Below are 15,681 nucleotides of genomic sequence, written 5' to 3'. Positions count from 1 at the left end.
ACGCGCTGTGTCCCGCAAGAAAAATTTCCCCGAAGCCGAAGCACAAGCTTAAAACTATATTGCACGTCGTGGACCCCGGGCGTGGGGCTTCCAAAATAAATCTTTGCAACTTTGTCGGCCCCTTTGATGTTTGCCGAATCCCCTCTATTAAATATGTTCTGACCGAGGAGCTAATCAATAGAAACGTTCTGGTTACTTGGTCATCATAGTGTATGGCGTAAAACAAAAAGAATTTGCACGGTGGTGGACCTTTCAACATAAATCTGGCCATCTTTTTTCGCTCCTTTGATGTTTACCGGGCTTTATAATCATGAAATGTGATGCTGGTTGCCTTTGAGGTACCAAGAGTCATCTTTTCACACAAAGGCTGAAATTACCCCAGTTGGCATTTAAGTTCTGGAGAATTTTAAAACAATGGCACTTAACGAATCAACCGCAAACTTGTTTGTTACTTAAAATAGTACCATAAAATTACTACTCAATCCTGACGTCAAACGACGTCAAGATACATTGTAAACTACTTACGTTGTAATCATAACACCAATATAACAAATTGATACGCTTTGTTCTATGTTTCTTGTGTGACTTATTTCTTTACATGATTTATATAAACCACCTTACTTTATAGTACTGAAAATCTTTACAAAACTTGGTGCTCGTATTCCAAAACTAAGTAACTAAATAAACTAATAAGCAAAACGGGTTAAGAACTTTGTACAGTAATATCAAAAACTGAATAGACTCCCACTTGAAATTTCAAAAATCTTGAAAAATGAATAAAAATTTGCGCGACATTATCATTTAAACTATAGATAAAAGATTCAAGAGAACCTCGCTTGATTTCTGACTGTCCGGCGAGATGCAAAGTGTGCAAATGGCGTGATGTCCTGGTGACGAATTATCTCCACGCAATATGTCCGCGATCTTTGTATGTAAACTCTTGGACTTCTGCGAAATGTCCTGAATAAAGCGTGGTATTTGAATTGAGTAGGCGCTCTCTCCTGAATAGCTTCAATAAACCCTTGCCAAGCTTTGTTAGTTCCATGAGATGATTGTGGATAAGGGCGATGTAGTAAGTTCACTACAACTACTGGGAAAAACATCAGCGCTTGTCCGCGAAATTTCAACTCAACGACTGAGGCAACATACTTATCTGTGAGCCACCAGTTGCGTTCTTCGTGGCTGATTTCCATCGGAAATATATGGCTTACTGCCTTGGCGTGGAACGCATTAAACAGAGGGTCGAATAATATGGTGGGATTTGCAAGCGTGGTTTTTTTATCAACCCTTTTATTGCAAACCCGTCGCATTCTTGAACGGAGCGTACTTGATCCATCATGTCCTTCGTAATCACCTACGCCTACAGCGGGCTCGTAATCCAGAAGCCAGTCTTGAAAAACGCTGATTGGAGTGAGTCGCTTCATTTCTGGAGTTGCTGCCTCGCTGAACTTCAGAGTGATGTCATCATCGAGGAAGATATAATAGAGGTAGTCAAGTCTTCTTTGCACTGCTTGGAAATAAAGCTGATTTCGACCGGAACCCCAGGTTGTTTCATTGCCAAACAAGTACGTGATATGTGGTGCGCTCTTTTCTCGGCATTCAGTTTTATAACTCAAAACGATGACATCACAACGACATTTCGAAGCATCGCTTAATTCCAGAGTTTGGATTAGACCTGGTGTAAGGCATTGCTCAGTTTGCGTGAGATAAATAAAAGGTGGCGAGACCTTACTTTTCATTGTGTATTCCGTGATATTCACAACATGGGAGTTTCTCGAGCCGGTGGTCTCTCTGATTTGGTCGTCTTGTACGTTCACTAACAAGTAGGAAGTAACAAACACACAGGTGAAAATGGCTGAAAACCTCTTTAGCGTTTGTCTCTTGTTGGTTATCATGGTAAAGGTCTCTGTCAAGGTTTTGCGTCTCTGACAGAAGTCTGAGAATTGTCCTGTTTCCAATTCTTTACGTTGACGTACGGTAAACTTCAAAATGTATGTCAGCCAATAAGATGTTAATACGACAGTCAATGAAAAGGTCTCAAGACTTCGCGTCTCTGACAGAAGTCTTAAGTTACCGGTAAAATGCAAAATATATCTTAACCAATGAGGTGTTAATACGGCAGTTAATGCAAACAAGTCGTTTTACCCAGGGGCAAAATTTGATATGGTACAGCATTGCACCCAGTATTCAAAACACACAATTCAGTTTCCTTTCAAAACAAACAACTCACTCCAAACACAAAAGCAATGTCCTTAATGATCATAAAAGGTCAACCGAGGAGAAGCCACTTTGCGTCAGACAAATCTATTTCCGCAATCAATTCCTGATTTTAACACGTCACAATTACGTATTCAATAGAATTCATTGGTTACACGACTTAAAGTTCTTCCAAATTTACTTCTTTGAATCTTTAAAGGAAGAAGAACTATATAACTAATGTTTTGAGATCGATATTAATCTGTTTACGAAGAAATAGTCGGGTTTATTTTCACAGCAAATTAACTAGTATACTGACATCACACAAACACGAGACCGTGCATTTATAATTATTTCATGGCCGTTAATTTACGATATCAAGAGCTGAGGTTATTGTAAAAAGGGCTCTGTTTTTTTTTTTTTTTTGGAGTGGAATTGCATTGCACGAAAAGTTTGCTTTCATATTTGCATCAAAGGCTGGACAAGCTGATTCAGAACACCTTCAATATTGCCTAACTGAAGCAGGCAATATTTTGATGCGCATCAGAAGTTAGGGCCACACAAAAGAGTTCATAGTTCGTCAGAATATGCAGCTAAGCTTATTACATAATACAGGCTTTAAAATATACTGAAGCCTACAATTTACATCAGTTTTATCGTGTACATTGAATGCCCGACTCGTAAAAATGATATTGGCATGTTATACTGAAACCTCAAACACAACCCTTGCAACACAAAATGAATATAACGAAACCCTGTAAACCCTTGCCAGGGACAAATAAGAGAGCCGCATTCATCAAGAGCGAGGGAGTGCAGGTGCGGTCGTGATAAGTGGCTTGTGGGAATTTTCGTGACCCTCGCTTCCTTGTTCGTTGCTTCGCAAACCTTAAAATAAACAAACTATTTAACTACCTTCTACTTAAGTAGCCATTATCTTCTTTATCCATCAGTTATACTGTGTTTGTGTTTGACTTGCCAATACCGGTCTGCTCGTACGTAAAAATAGACAAATTATATAAATCAGATAAATCAGTCGACCTTGTAGAGAACTGGTAACGTCACTTTCCTGTCGGGTTATTCGAACTGTTAAAGTTAAAGGCGTGTGTTCGGATTTTAGCAACTTTTCCGAGATTGCTTCTTGGTATATCTTGGTTTTTTGGAGACTATATTGCTGGTTAGCTTGAGTGGGTGTTGTTTGTGTCTTTTAAGACTTTGTTTGACGTCATTTGATGATGATCACAACAGCTGCAACACTGACACTGGAAAAGTTGAAAATTTACAGAGTATGTAAATAACATGTAATTAACATGTAAATAATCAAAAAGAGACTGTAAAGATTAATTTACATGATTTTTCCCCTTTTACATGTTTTGGAGGTTTCATGTAAAAAACATGTAAATATTTCAAGTGAAACATGTAAATGATGAAGAAAACACTGTAAATGTTTGAAAGCAAAGGGCTAAGATCATGTAAATAACATGTAAACTGTTCCTGCAAATACTGTAAATAACCTGTAAATTTCTTGTGATTCAACCTGGAAACCCGTAAATAACATGTAAATTTAATACAGGGAGGCTGCCATAATACTGTAAATAACATGTAAATAAAAAGGGGAGGCTGTAAACAACATGTAAATAAAAAAAATGGAGGCTGTAAATAACATGGAAAATGAAAACAGGAGCCTGTAAATAACGTGTAAATCAAAAAAGGGAGCCTGTAAATAACGTGTAAATCGAAAAGGGGAGTCTGTAAATAACATGGAAATCAAAAAAGGAACCCATAAAAAACATGTAAATCGAAAAAGGGAGCCTGTAAATAACATGTAAATGGAAAAAAGGAGCCTGTAAATAACATGTAAATCGAAAAAGGGAGCCTGTAAATAACATGTAAATTGAAAAAGGGAGCCTGTAAATAACATGTAAATCGAAAAAGGGAGCCTGTAAATAACATGTAAATCGAAAAAGGGAGCCTGTAAATAACATGTAAATGGAAAAAGAGAGCCTGTAAATAACATGGAAATTGAAAAAGTGAGCCTGTAAATAACGTGTAAATCGAAAAAGGGAGCCTGTAAATAACTTGCAAATCGAAAAAGGGAGCCTGTAAATAGCATGTAAACGGAAAAAGAGAGCCTGTAAATAACATGGAAATCGAAAAAGGGAACCTGCAAATAACATGGAAATTGAAAAGGGGAGCCTGTAAATAACCTGTAAATTGAAAAAGAGAGCCTGCAAAGAACATGTAAATCGAAAAAGGGAGCCTGTAAATAACCTGTAAATTGAAAAAGGGAGCCTGCAAATAACCTGTAAATTGAAAAAGTGAGCCTGTAAATAACATGTAAATCAAAAAAGGGAGCCTGGAAATAACCTGGAAATGTAAAAAGGGAGCCTGTAAATAACATGTAAATCGAAAAAGGGAGGGAGAAACCCTGTGCGATTAATAACTTGTAAATAATAACTTGAAGAAAAATGCATGGAATGTACTGTTTTATTGTAATCAAATCTGTGGACCTTAATTATAATAGTAGAAAACATGCAAATTTATACAGAATCAGAAATTTATTGCAATCAGAACAAACTCAGTAAAATTCAAATAGTTTTTATATGCCATGAATAAGGTTTACAATGTACTCATTGCAACAAATAAAACATGTTTTCTTTTCTTTCTATCTATAACAAGACGACTTAAATGTAATTTTGTGCATGGCCAAAATATTTTAAAATACCATGACTGAGCTCCTTTAACCGAATTCAAGCACTTTTCAAGAAGACTACTAAAATTCAAGACCTTTTCAAGATTGTGCAAAACCATGTCATATTCAACTCTATTTAATTCATAAATAATAAAATGATTAAGAACTATACTGTTGTCAGCTACAACTAGTGAAAATTTTGCAATTTAGGCGTATTACAAATGGATACCTGTCTTAAATATATACTAAATTCACAAAGTCAAATGTAACATAATGATAATACCTTTGTCATAAAATGAATGAATAAACTGTTTTTTTTTTTCTTACTAAGTAATTAATGCAGGATTAAATTAGCCTTAATAATTATTATGGAAAATGTGGGAGGCACGATGGCCTCGTAGTTACATGTAGTGCGCTCAACTCCTGATCGAGCGGTCCAGGTTCAAGCCCTAGGCAGGTACATTCTGTTGTGTTGTTGGGCAACACACTTTACTCTCAGTGCCTCTCCACCCAGGTGAATAAGTGGGTACCAGCGAGTTTAATGGTGGGGTAACCCTGCAATGGACTGGCATCTCATCCAGGGGGAGTAGAAATAGTCCTAGTCACTTCCTGCTACAGAAAGCGGGATAAGCTCCAGTCTGTTGGGCCATGTGACTCATATGCAGTCTTTACCTTTACCTTATTATGAAAATTACTGCAATGTAAGTGTGAAATATTGATCAACTTTTTTCATAGAGTGAATTGTTCTTTTGAAATAACAGAAAATAGGGAGAAAAAACATTTACCACAAGATAGAGATTGACATTTTAAATTCATCATAAAAACATTCATGCCAAAGGAATACTACATTGCATAACATAAAACAAGGCTTCTGACATCTTTTAGGCTATGTTTACAAAGTCACAGTTTCCTTCTTTTTCCAAAACTGTACGGAATCCAAACAGGACAAACATTTTGGACCCCTGACAAAACATTCACTGTAAACAATATTCAAAATTTTACTTTTTCTTTTTGTGATAAAAAAAAACTGTACTGTAAAAAAAAAAATTCATAGGGACCTGTTGAAATTGAAAGGCCTATCTAGTACCATAGTTCCCATAACACATCATAAGTTAATAAATTATTGTTCTGGTACTACATGTATGTAAACATAGCCTTTGCTTTTTATGATGAAATCTTATAGCTGCTGTATTGAACAATAAGTATCAACCTAGCAATCTAAGATATTCAAATTTAATGCTAATTCACTAACACAGGTACAGTGTAGGTGATACTTCAAAGCATTAAAAATAATGTTTAAAGTGGTTGAATTTATGCCAGAAAGTGTTGAAGATCACCATGTTAGACTGTAATGCACCAGGGGCCCATTTCTCGAAGGTCCCAAAAAGTTTTCGCACCCAGAAAGCCATACCAAAATCTGAAATCTTAGGCTTACAGAGCTGTTTTATTTGCTTATTCTCAATATGAACAGAGGTTTCCTTCACACAAGAAGTTTCAGGCATACACAGCTCTTAGTTTTTAGACACAGCTCAATTAAAGATGGCTTTGTGGGCCCGAAAAGTTTCCAGGGCCTTCAAGAAATGGACCTTGGACCCCTTATAGAGTCATAGGTACTGTAGACTTCTCAGCAGCTGATTTTTTCCTGATCAAGCATCAATGCCAAGGAGTATGCATGTATTGACCACTCTCAATTTTACTTCATCCTACAAGTAACATAAAACATTTCGTTAAATAAGATAAGTTATGGCTGAGTATGAATCAGCAAATTCTATGTATGATATCAATCAGCGAATTTTACACTGGAGTTATTATTTTGTTTCTTATCATTCCAATTTATACTGTGACATTTGAAATCGGACTGTAGCCGGTCATGTTGACCGGCCAAAGTAATTTTAGCTCGGTCATGTCTCTTTTCTGACTGGTCAAGATATTTACGAAAAAATCAAGTACACATAATGTGAGCCAAATTAAACCCACAAATATAGTTTGTTTGTTCCAGTCACTGCTAGACCGTTTAAAGATTGGCTTAATATTTTTCTGAACAGATTTAACCCCAGTCACTCGAATGGCATTCCTATCGATCTTGAATGCATGACAAACAGCAAGTGAATGGTCTTTAGCCGTTCAAACAGATACATGTATGCATTGGTGTGTGTTTTCGTTAGAGGTCATAATAAAAAAAAGATAAAAACTCTCAGATTTACAGTAGGGGATTTGATTGTTTATTCAAGAATGAACAACGTGACCGTCTCAACATGACATGACTGGTCAACATGACCGGCGAGTGAAGTTTTTGGCCGGTCAAGTCACCATTCTGGCCAGACATTGCCCGTTGACCGGCCATTGTTTTGAGCCCTGAATATTCATCAATCAAACAGATCTTACATCTACATCTGTAGCTACTGTGTGACAAAAAATTTGCATCTCTGATTGGAAGGCACTGAATGTCAGAGGATGTAGAAGAACTAAACTCAAAATCTGTGGCAGTAACTATTCAATGTTCACTATCTCCTACATTGTAATATTCATGCACAATAAATCAAACTCCTATCAAACAATGTTTAAATAATAAGTCGAGTTATTTGCAGGCACAATTTGATTGTTTCTTACGTACACTTATGCTCTATTGGTGGACAAAGGTACAGATGATGTCATAAAAGTTTGTTTTTGTTTCTTTGTTATGTATTACAAAGCAGACAGATTCTATGTTGTCGTGCATCTGTTCAGTAATAGATCACAGAAGACATCAAAATGTGGTAAAAACATCAGTGACACACGCCTGAAAAATTCACAAATTCTGTGACACACTCTGGTAATGGCTTATGTGACTATTTTTTGTTTTTACCACATTTTGATGTTATCTGTGATCTACTCAAGGCAAGAAAAAACCCAGGTCTGATTTCCTCAGCCAAGTAAATTTTGCTCTTGGGCAAGCGAAAATAGAAGTTCAGTGGCCCAGTGGGCAAGTGAAATTACAATGTAGCGTCAGTAGTCTTGTGAGTCTGACTAAAAATGCCAGCTTGATAAATGATAATTTCCAGTCATTCCATTTCAAAACTTAAGACCTAAAGATTAGTTAATTATTTGGTTGAAAGCAAGAAATAGTTTGGAATCCGAGTGTACTTCATTCGCATTTGTCCTCTGATTTCCTTACTGGCCACCACACTGGCAGCTAATATTTAAGTGGGGCAAGTGAAAACTGAAATTGACTGGCCCACTGGGCAAGTGACTTACAATTTTTTTCCTGCCCTGCTACAGATGCATGAACAGATGCATGACACATGAAACCTACATGTATTTGGTAAGAGCCCAATTTCATACAAGTAAAATGTACAGCTGTGACAGGGCTCTAAAGTGCTGTCTGGTCATCCCAGGGTAAGGCAATCGATTGAAATAGATCCATAAATTGATATAAATCAATAAATTGAAATTAATGTAAGTGTTATCAGTGCTATTGATCAATGAAATGAAATTTATACTCACATGCTAGAAAAGTTTTAAGTTATCAGTTTGACTTTACCAAATCTATCAGTCATTAGAGAATCAATTGAAAGTTGGTCTCTCTTTGTTAGTTCACCTAAACTGTAGAAAAATTGTGTCCCTCAACACAATGTTTGATTGTAACTTTTTTATGTAGATTTCAAGGGCACTACCAAAAACCCCCAAAACATAGTCCCTGATACATGTATGCCAGCAAAATATTCTGTTTACGAGATACAATGTTATGTTTTTATGCAATTGTATTCATGATTTCATATTTCACTTTAAATCTTTTGTTCATTTCTTTCTTATTAAATGTTGCTTAAAAGATAAGCTAGTATCAGCAAAATTGATAATGGTTATTGAAAATTTGATCACAATTGATGACTCATGACGAATCCTTTTATTGATTTCTGATATCATTGACTAATTTCTATTGATTGTTATGAAATAATCGATTGACTATACTGTGTCGTCCAAGACAAGTAGATATTCCTGCCTGGGCAAGTTACTCTTCCTTTTTTTCAAGTCCTGTGTAGTTTTCACAACAGTTTGAGGTACATGTATACCTCTTTATAAAGTATCATAGTGTTTTTTTTTGTGAAAGAAAATACCACAACATTTAACTTACTACAGTATCAGCACCAGTGGGTGCAATGTCCATGTACAGTTGTGTATAACAGCATATTGTAACTTGCATGTAGGTACAACTGTAGACACTTGAGTAACTTCAGAATACTTACTCTAGCATAAGAGAAATTTCTCTGCTGAAGATGGCACATTACATTTTAGCTTACTAGCATTCACATCAGAGGGCAACATAACCTTACAAGAACATGCATCAGAAAGAATCATGAGGTGCATATAAGCCAATAACAAATGTCGCATGCTCATGCTCAGTTATCGAGAACAGATAATAACAGATAATAAAGCTCTTTATGCACGGCAGGTAAACATCAACAAAGTCGATTCCACAAGCAATGTCACTTCTCCTTGATAATGACACATTCACAACCAAAGGCAAAACGAAATGTATACGTATCTTGACGTTACTTTACTCTGCTCGTTCAATTTATGCAAAACTTGCTTACCTGTCGTTTTTGTTGCCTGTAATCGCTATCTTCAACTTCTGGGTAACGGTAAACTTTGCCTTGAAACCGTGCACGGTGACGAAGCGAAGGTAGAGTGGATTTTGGCCCGCTAAAAGAGAGCTCGAGTTCGATGTAAGTTCCAACGAACTGCCAAACATGGCGGGAGAACCGAGAGAACCTGGTACCTAACATGAAGACCGCTGATTCCCGCTTGTTGGAGATCGGGCACTCACAAAGCTGGTATGCTCTTATAAAGGGACTGGGATAACAGTGATGGCAATGAAAGCACAAAACGGTAGAAATCACCAAAAAAAAAACAAAAAAACAAAAAAACAAAGAAACAGTGAACATGCAAGGGCAGACTTAGTTGTATTAATCTTACTTGTAGAATGCTCATGTTTCGGAATATTTAACGCTCTAAATCGATGATATTTCGTTCATTCTCAGCGGTTCAGGGGCACAACTGTGACCTCGAACTTTCGCGATATGAGAAGTTTAATGTTTGTTGTTTTCGGATTGTTAAAAATGTCATTTTGGGTACCGAAAAAAAGTCAGCTATCATTTTCGGAAAGGCGATAAGACCTAACGTTTTCGGGAAATGGACAAAAAAGCCCTAATAAGTTCGAGAATACTCAAGCTCCTCTAGAATAACCGAACAGATAAATTTTTTTTTGCGCAACCTAAAATTAACCTACAGAGCTTTGAAAGTACACCAGATAACCTAAAACAGCGTTGAAAAGCATTCGAGAGGGAGCGGTCGTTGGGTGTCCCTTATGGTTCCCTGCCTAACCTAACTCCGCGTCAGTTCAAATTCGGTCACCAGGGCTCTTTCCGTCTTGAACTCACACAACACGTGACGCTTTCATGGTCCTTCATGAATAAATACGTACGTCCGAGAATTAATTTTTCTCTTTTCTAGAGACGTAAGCTTGGGACGCCTGCATGTGCAGTAACAATTCTAGTTTTATTTTGTCGTTGTGGATGCGCGGAAAGTTCACAAGAAGACAGCTTAATTAGTGCGGTGTCGCACCCGTGCAACTTCTAGATTTTCCATTTACATGGTTTTTACATGTTTCTTACAGGCTCCCTTTCTTTCATTTACATTGTTTTTACATGTTTCTTACAGGCCCCCTTTTTTCATTTACATGCTTTTTACATGTTTCTTACAGGCCCCCTTTTTTCATTTACATGCTTTTTACATGTTTCTTACAGGCCCCCTTTTTTCATTTACATGGTTTTTACATGTTTCTTACAGCCCCCCTTTTTGCATTTACATGCTTTTTACATGTTTCTTACAGGCCCCCTTTTTTCATTTACATGCTTTTTACATGTTTCTTACAGCCCCCCTTTTTTCATTTACATGGTTTTTACATGTTTCTTACAGCCCCCCTTTTTTCATTTACATGGTTTTTACATGTTTCTTACAGGCCCCCTTTTTTCATTTACATGGTTTTTACAGGGTTACAAACATAACATTTCCAGACTTTTTACATCATTCGCTTGAATTATTTACACGTTCCTCACATGGTTTAGCAAAGCAATTTACATGTTTTTTACAAAGGCAGATACTGTAAAAGTGCGTAAAATATTTTACAGGTTTTTACATGTTCTTCAAATGATCATTGTCGACAAAGACAATGTAAATCACTATTTACAGAGCATTTACATGCTGTACTAAAAGCTGTAAATTTCCTGTAATTTTATTTTACAAAACCCTAACATGTAAATTGTAATTTACAAAGAATGTAAATCAAGATTTACATACTGTAAATTAAAATTGACATGTCCATGTAAATTTTCAACTTTTCCAGTGTGACGAACTCAATGGAAGCTGCCAAACAATCTTTAATTACTCCAACGATCTATTTTTCCTCACAATTTTCTCGTTAAAAGACTAAACTACCACCCAATGCACACAAAAACTAACCACAATGTTAATTAGCTGTTAAATAAACAAGTGTATATCCTAAACTTTAAAGAACTTAAGTTGACCTATAACAATAGCACTCAAAAACAGAAAAGGACCACAATGTCCACAAGACAGTAACCTGTTATCGCATAGATTAATATAAGTTATGAAGTTAGGGCGCTTCAAGAGTACGTCTTTACTTTCAACAGGAACATGTATGGTACTGAAACGCAATAGCTTATGTTGGGGAAAACTAGTTAATAGTAAAACCATTATAATTGTGAAACTTACATATTCAGTCGGTTAGACTTAAAGTCTATTTGCGTTTAATATAACTTTTAGTCCGTAGGTAAATGAATCATTTCAAAGGAAGATAGTCTTTTCTCAGTGTCTTCTCTAAGCTTCTGTAAGTACTGATTGTTAACAAGTCATATTTGATAGTGAGAGCATGTTGAGCCCGAAAAATAGTTCAATAATATTGTACAACACGCTGTCAGGAGTTAGTGACACTGATAACAGCTCACTTTAGGTCTGATATGAATCATTTCACAGGCAGATGGCGCCTTTTGTAAGTTTCTGTAACATGCACTGGCCTTTTAAATTCTTATTTTGACGGAAGAAATAGAAATTAGTCGTAGTTCAAGTTTTCGTGTTGTTTCATTTTGCAGTGCAGTAACATTCCACACGCCGGAGATTGAATTCAGGAGTCTGATATTCCGTTAACCTTCACGCTACACAAACAGTAGCGAACCTCAACAGCTTTCTTTCAAGAGGGTTTCTCACTTTAATACGCATGCTCGTCTTTGATTGACATTGGAAGGTTTTTAACCAATAGTAATCGCACAACTCAGTAACACGCGACGCTTACCCTCCAGGTGGAATTACTGCACTGTACGACTAAATAACACTAAATTAAACATTGATTTGCGAGGAATGCAACCTCTATTTCCTATTTAAAAAAAGCAGTGTATGCTACAGCCGGAAACTTACATACACGGCTGTCTATAGCTGTGAAATGGTTTATAAGCGCCTAACCTAAGTCGTTGACAGGGCATTTGCGTGCGGACTAAAAGTTATTTTCAACGTAAGTTTACTGTAAGTCTAACTGAATATAGCAGTTTCACAATTATAGTGGTTTTACTATTAACTTGTTTTACCCAACACAAGCTATCACTTTTATATCAGTACCATACATGTTCCTGTTGAAAGTAAAGACGTGCTCTTGAAGCGACCTGTGGCTACATAACTTATGTTAATGTATGCAATAAAAGGTCACTGTCCCCAGTGTTGATATTGTGGTTCTGCTTTGGAGTGCTATTGTTTTAGGTCAACTTAAGTTCTTTAAAGTTTAGGATATGGATTTGCCAATTTAGTTAACAGAAACTTTAATATTTTGGTCAATTTTTGTGTGAATTGGGTGGCAGTTTAGTCTTTTAACAAGAAAATTGTGAGCAAACATAGATCGGTGGAGTAATTAAAAAAAAAAAAATTGTTTGGCAGCTTCCATCGAGTTTCTCAGTGTTGCGGATGTTTATTGTGATCATCATCAAATGACGTCAAACAAAGGCTTAAAAGACACAAACAACACCCACTCAAGCTAACCAACAATGTAGTCTCCACAAAACCAAGATATACCAAGAAGCAATCTCGGAAGAGTTGCTAAAAACCGAACACAAGCCTACGAATAACCGCAGGAAAGTGACGTCACCAGCGATTTACACAATCGATCGATATTTGACTTACAAAAATTGTCTATTTTTACGAGTAGGCCGGTATTGGCAAGTCTGACGCAAACAAACATTATGGTATTACTACTGGACAAGGAAAAAATGGCTACTTAAAAATAAAATAGTTCGATGAATTGTTTTTTAATAGTTTGCGTGATGTTCACAGCAACGAAGAAGGAAGTGAAGGTCACAAAAATTCCCACCAGCCACTTATCATGACTCAGTCCCAGGGGAAGGGGGTTTCTCCCAGAAAAATCGGGTGAGGGTGTGCGGCCCGCTTCCCAAAACCCTTACCCTATTTAAGACAAAAACCTGTGATTTTTCCTACCCTATTTATGACCTGATCAAAACCTTGATACCCTGTTTCATACCTGTATCGTAATTAGTTACCTAGTTTAAACAGATGTCAAAGTCATTGCGAAGAGCGTTTGTTAATGGTTTTATAGATAATGATGAAAAAGAAGCTTCTTCTAAAAAAAAAAAAAAAAAAAAAAAAAAACGAATTCAAGACAAGAGTGCAAAAACCATACCCTTTTTGAAACCAAAGTGACCAAAATCGATACCCTATTTATGACCAAAACTGCTAAAAACTCACCATACCCCTTGGGGTCGCACATAGTATAGTCCATTTTATGGGAGTACTTTTCTCCCCCCTGCCCCCGCCCCCCCCCCTCCCCACCCTCTCCGGGCCACGACTGCACGTGCACTTACTCCCACGCTCTTAATTAATGAATGCGGCTCTCTGACCAGAGCAAGGGTTTACAAGGTTTTGTTATATCCATTCCGTGGTCCGGTTTAAGGGTTGAGCTTGAGGTTTTAATGTAATATGGCAATATCACTTTTTACGAGTCGGGTAGTCGGATGGGCACGATAAAAACTGAAGTAAATTGGAAGCCCTTAAAGCCTGTATTGTGAAATAAGCTTAGCTGCATATTGTGACGAACTATGAACTCTTTTGTCCATCCATATGGCCCTGAATCACATAGTCGCTCAGTTTAACATGTCTGAGCCTTTGACGCAAATATGAAAACAAACATTTCGTGCGATGCAATTCCACCCCAAAAAAGAGAGCCTCTTTACAATAAACTCAGCTCTTGATATCGTAAATTAACGAGCATGAAATATTTAACAATTAGACCCCCAGCCCGCAAGGGCTACGGACAGAAAAGGCAATAATAAAGTTAGGAAATGCAAGTTGAAGAAATATTTATTTGGGAATAAAACGAAAGAAAGCGTCACGCTCGATTGCGCCAATTTCGCTACTCGAGGACTATTACTAATAGTCCTCTAGTAGCGTAGCCAATTAGAATACAGGATTTGCATTAGTCCACTAGTTGGGTGATACTAAATATAATTATATATGCATGGTATTGTGTTTGAGTGATGTCAGTATACTAGTTAAGTTGTTGTGAAAATAAACCCGGCTATTTCTTCGATCGTAAACAGATTAATATCCATCTCAAAACATTAGTTATATAATTCCATTTCCTTTCAGTATTCAAAGAGGTAAATTTGGAACGACTTTGAGCCGTATAACCAATGAATTCCACTGCGTACGTGATTGTGACGTATTAAGCCTTTATATCAGGAATTGACAGCGGAAAATAGATTTTGTGACGCAAAGTGGCTTCTCTTCAGTTCACCTTTTTCGATCATTAAGGATATTGCTTTTGTGTTTGGAGTGAGTTATTTGTTTTGAAGGATAATGGAATTGTTTTTTCTTCAATAGTTCTCGATGCTGTATACCATATCACATTTTGCCTTTGGGTAAGAAGTCCGGTTTGCATTGACCTTCGTATCACACATCATTGGTTCAAGAGGAATATGTAAATATATTTTGCAGCTTACCGCTAACTTAAAGGGCTGGATACAGGAAGATTTTCAAGCTTCTGTCAGAGACACGAAGCATTGAGAGAAACCTTTATAATGCTAACCAACAAGAGACAAACGCTCAAGAAGTTTTCAGCTATTTTTACCTGTGTGTTTGTTACTTCCTACTTGTTAGTGAACGTACAAGACGACCAAATCAGAGAGACCACCGGCTCGAGAAACTCTCATGTTGTGAATATCACGGAATACACAATGAAAAGTAAGGTCTCGCCACCTTTTATTTATCTCACGCAAACTGAGCAATGCCTTACACCAAGTCTAATCCAAACTCTGGAATTAAGCGATGCTTCGAAATGTCGATGCGATGTCATTGTTTTGAGTTATAAAACTGAATGCCGAGAAAAGAGCGCACCACATATCAAGTACTCGTTTGGCAATGAAACAACCTGGGGTTCCGGTCGAAATATGCTTTATTTCCACGCAGTGCAAAGAAGACTTGACTACCTCTACTATATCTTCCTTGATGATGACATCACTCTGAAGTTCAGCGAGGCAGCAACACCGGAAATGATGCGACTCACTCCAATCAGCGTTTTTCAAGACTGGCTTCTGAATTACGAGCCCGCTGTAGGCGTAGGTGATCACGAAGGACATGATGGATCAAGAAGGCGCCATCGGAGAATACGACCGGCTTGCAATAGCAAGGTTGTTAACCAAACCACGCTTGCAAATCCCACCATGATATTATTCGGTCCTATG

General features: G+C 37.1%; 2 protein-coding genes and 1 long non-coding RNA gene across 4 annotated transcripts in view; 1 reads left to right on the top strand and 2 right to left on the bottom strand.

Moving 5' to 3' along the window:
* Window positions 1-546: 546 nt before the first annotated feature.
* LOC110059146 (uncharacterized) lies at window positions 547-1,945 on the bottom strand. Its single transcript, XM_020765832.2, has one exon. The coding sequence runs from the start codon at window positions 1,893-1,895 to the stop codon at window positions 822-824; it is 1,074 nt and encodes a 357-aa protein (XP_020621491.2). The 5' UTR covers window positions 1,896-1,945; the 3' UTR covers window positions 547-821.
* Window positions 1,946-4,662: 2,717 nt separating this feature from the next.
* LOC149109831 (uncharacterized) lies at window positions 4,663-9,812 on the bottom strand. Of its 2 annotated transcripts, none has more exons than XR_016208543.1 (2): window positions 9,109-9,812; window positions 4,663-6,588 (listed from the first exon to the last, which is right to left on the bottom strand). It is a non-coding gene; the product is annotated as an uncharacterized LOC149109831 (long non-coding RNA). The 2 variants fall into 2 exon arrangements; XR_016208542.1 differs by having other exon boundaries at window positions 9,457-9,812.
* Window positions 9,813-14,755: 4,943 nt separating this feature from the next.
* LOC149109830 (uncharacterized) overlaps window positions 14,756-15,681 on the top strand; it is a 1,553-nt gene continuing 627 nt past the window's right edge. The window contains exon 1 of the mRNA XM_089294965.1: window positions 14,756-15,681. This exon is cut by the window's right edge and continues 627 nt beyond it. Within this exon, the coding sequence (XP_089151091.1) occupies window positions 15,019-15,681 (663 nt within the window). The 5' untranslated portion in view covers window positions 14,756-15,018.

The sequence above is a fragment of the Orbicella faveolata genome, unplaced genomic scaffold (assembly GCF_042242905.1).
Source record: "Orbicella faveolata isolate gen_17 unplaced genomic scaffold, um_ofav_v1 contig_25, whole genome shotgun sequence".
In the NCBI taxonomy this organism is placed as follows: Eukaryota; Metazoa; Cnidaria; class Anthozoa; order Scleractinia; family Merulinidae; genus Orbicella; species Orbicella faveolata.
Note: the sequence above shows the minus strand (reverse complement) of the source record. Positions and strands in the feature narration are given on the sequence as shown.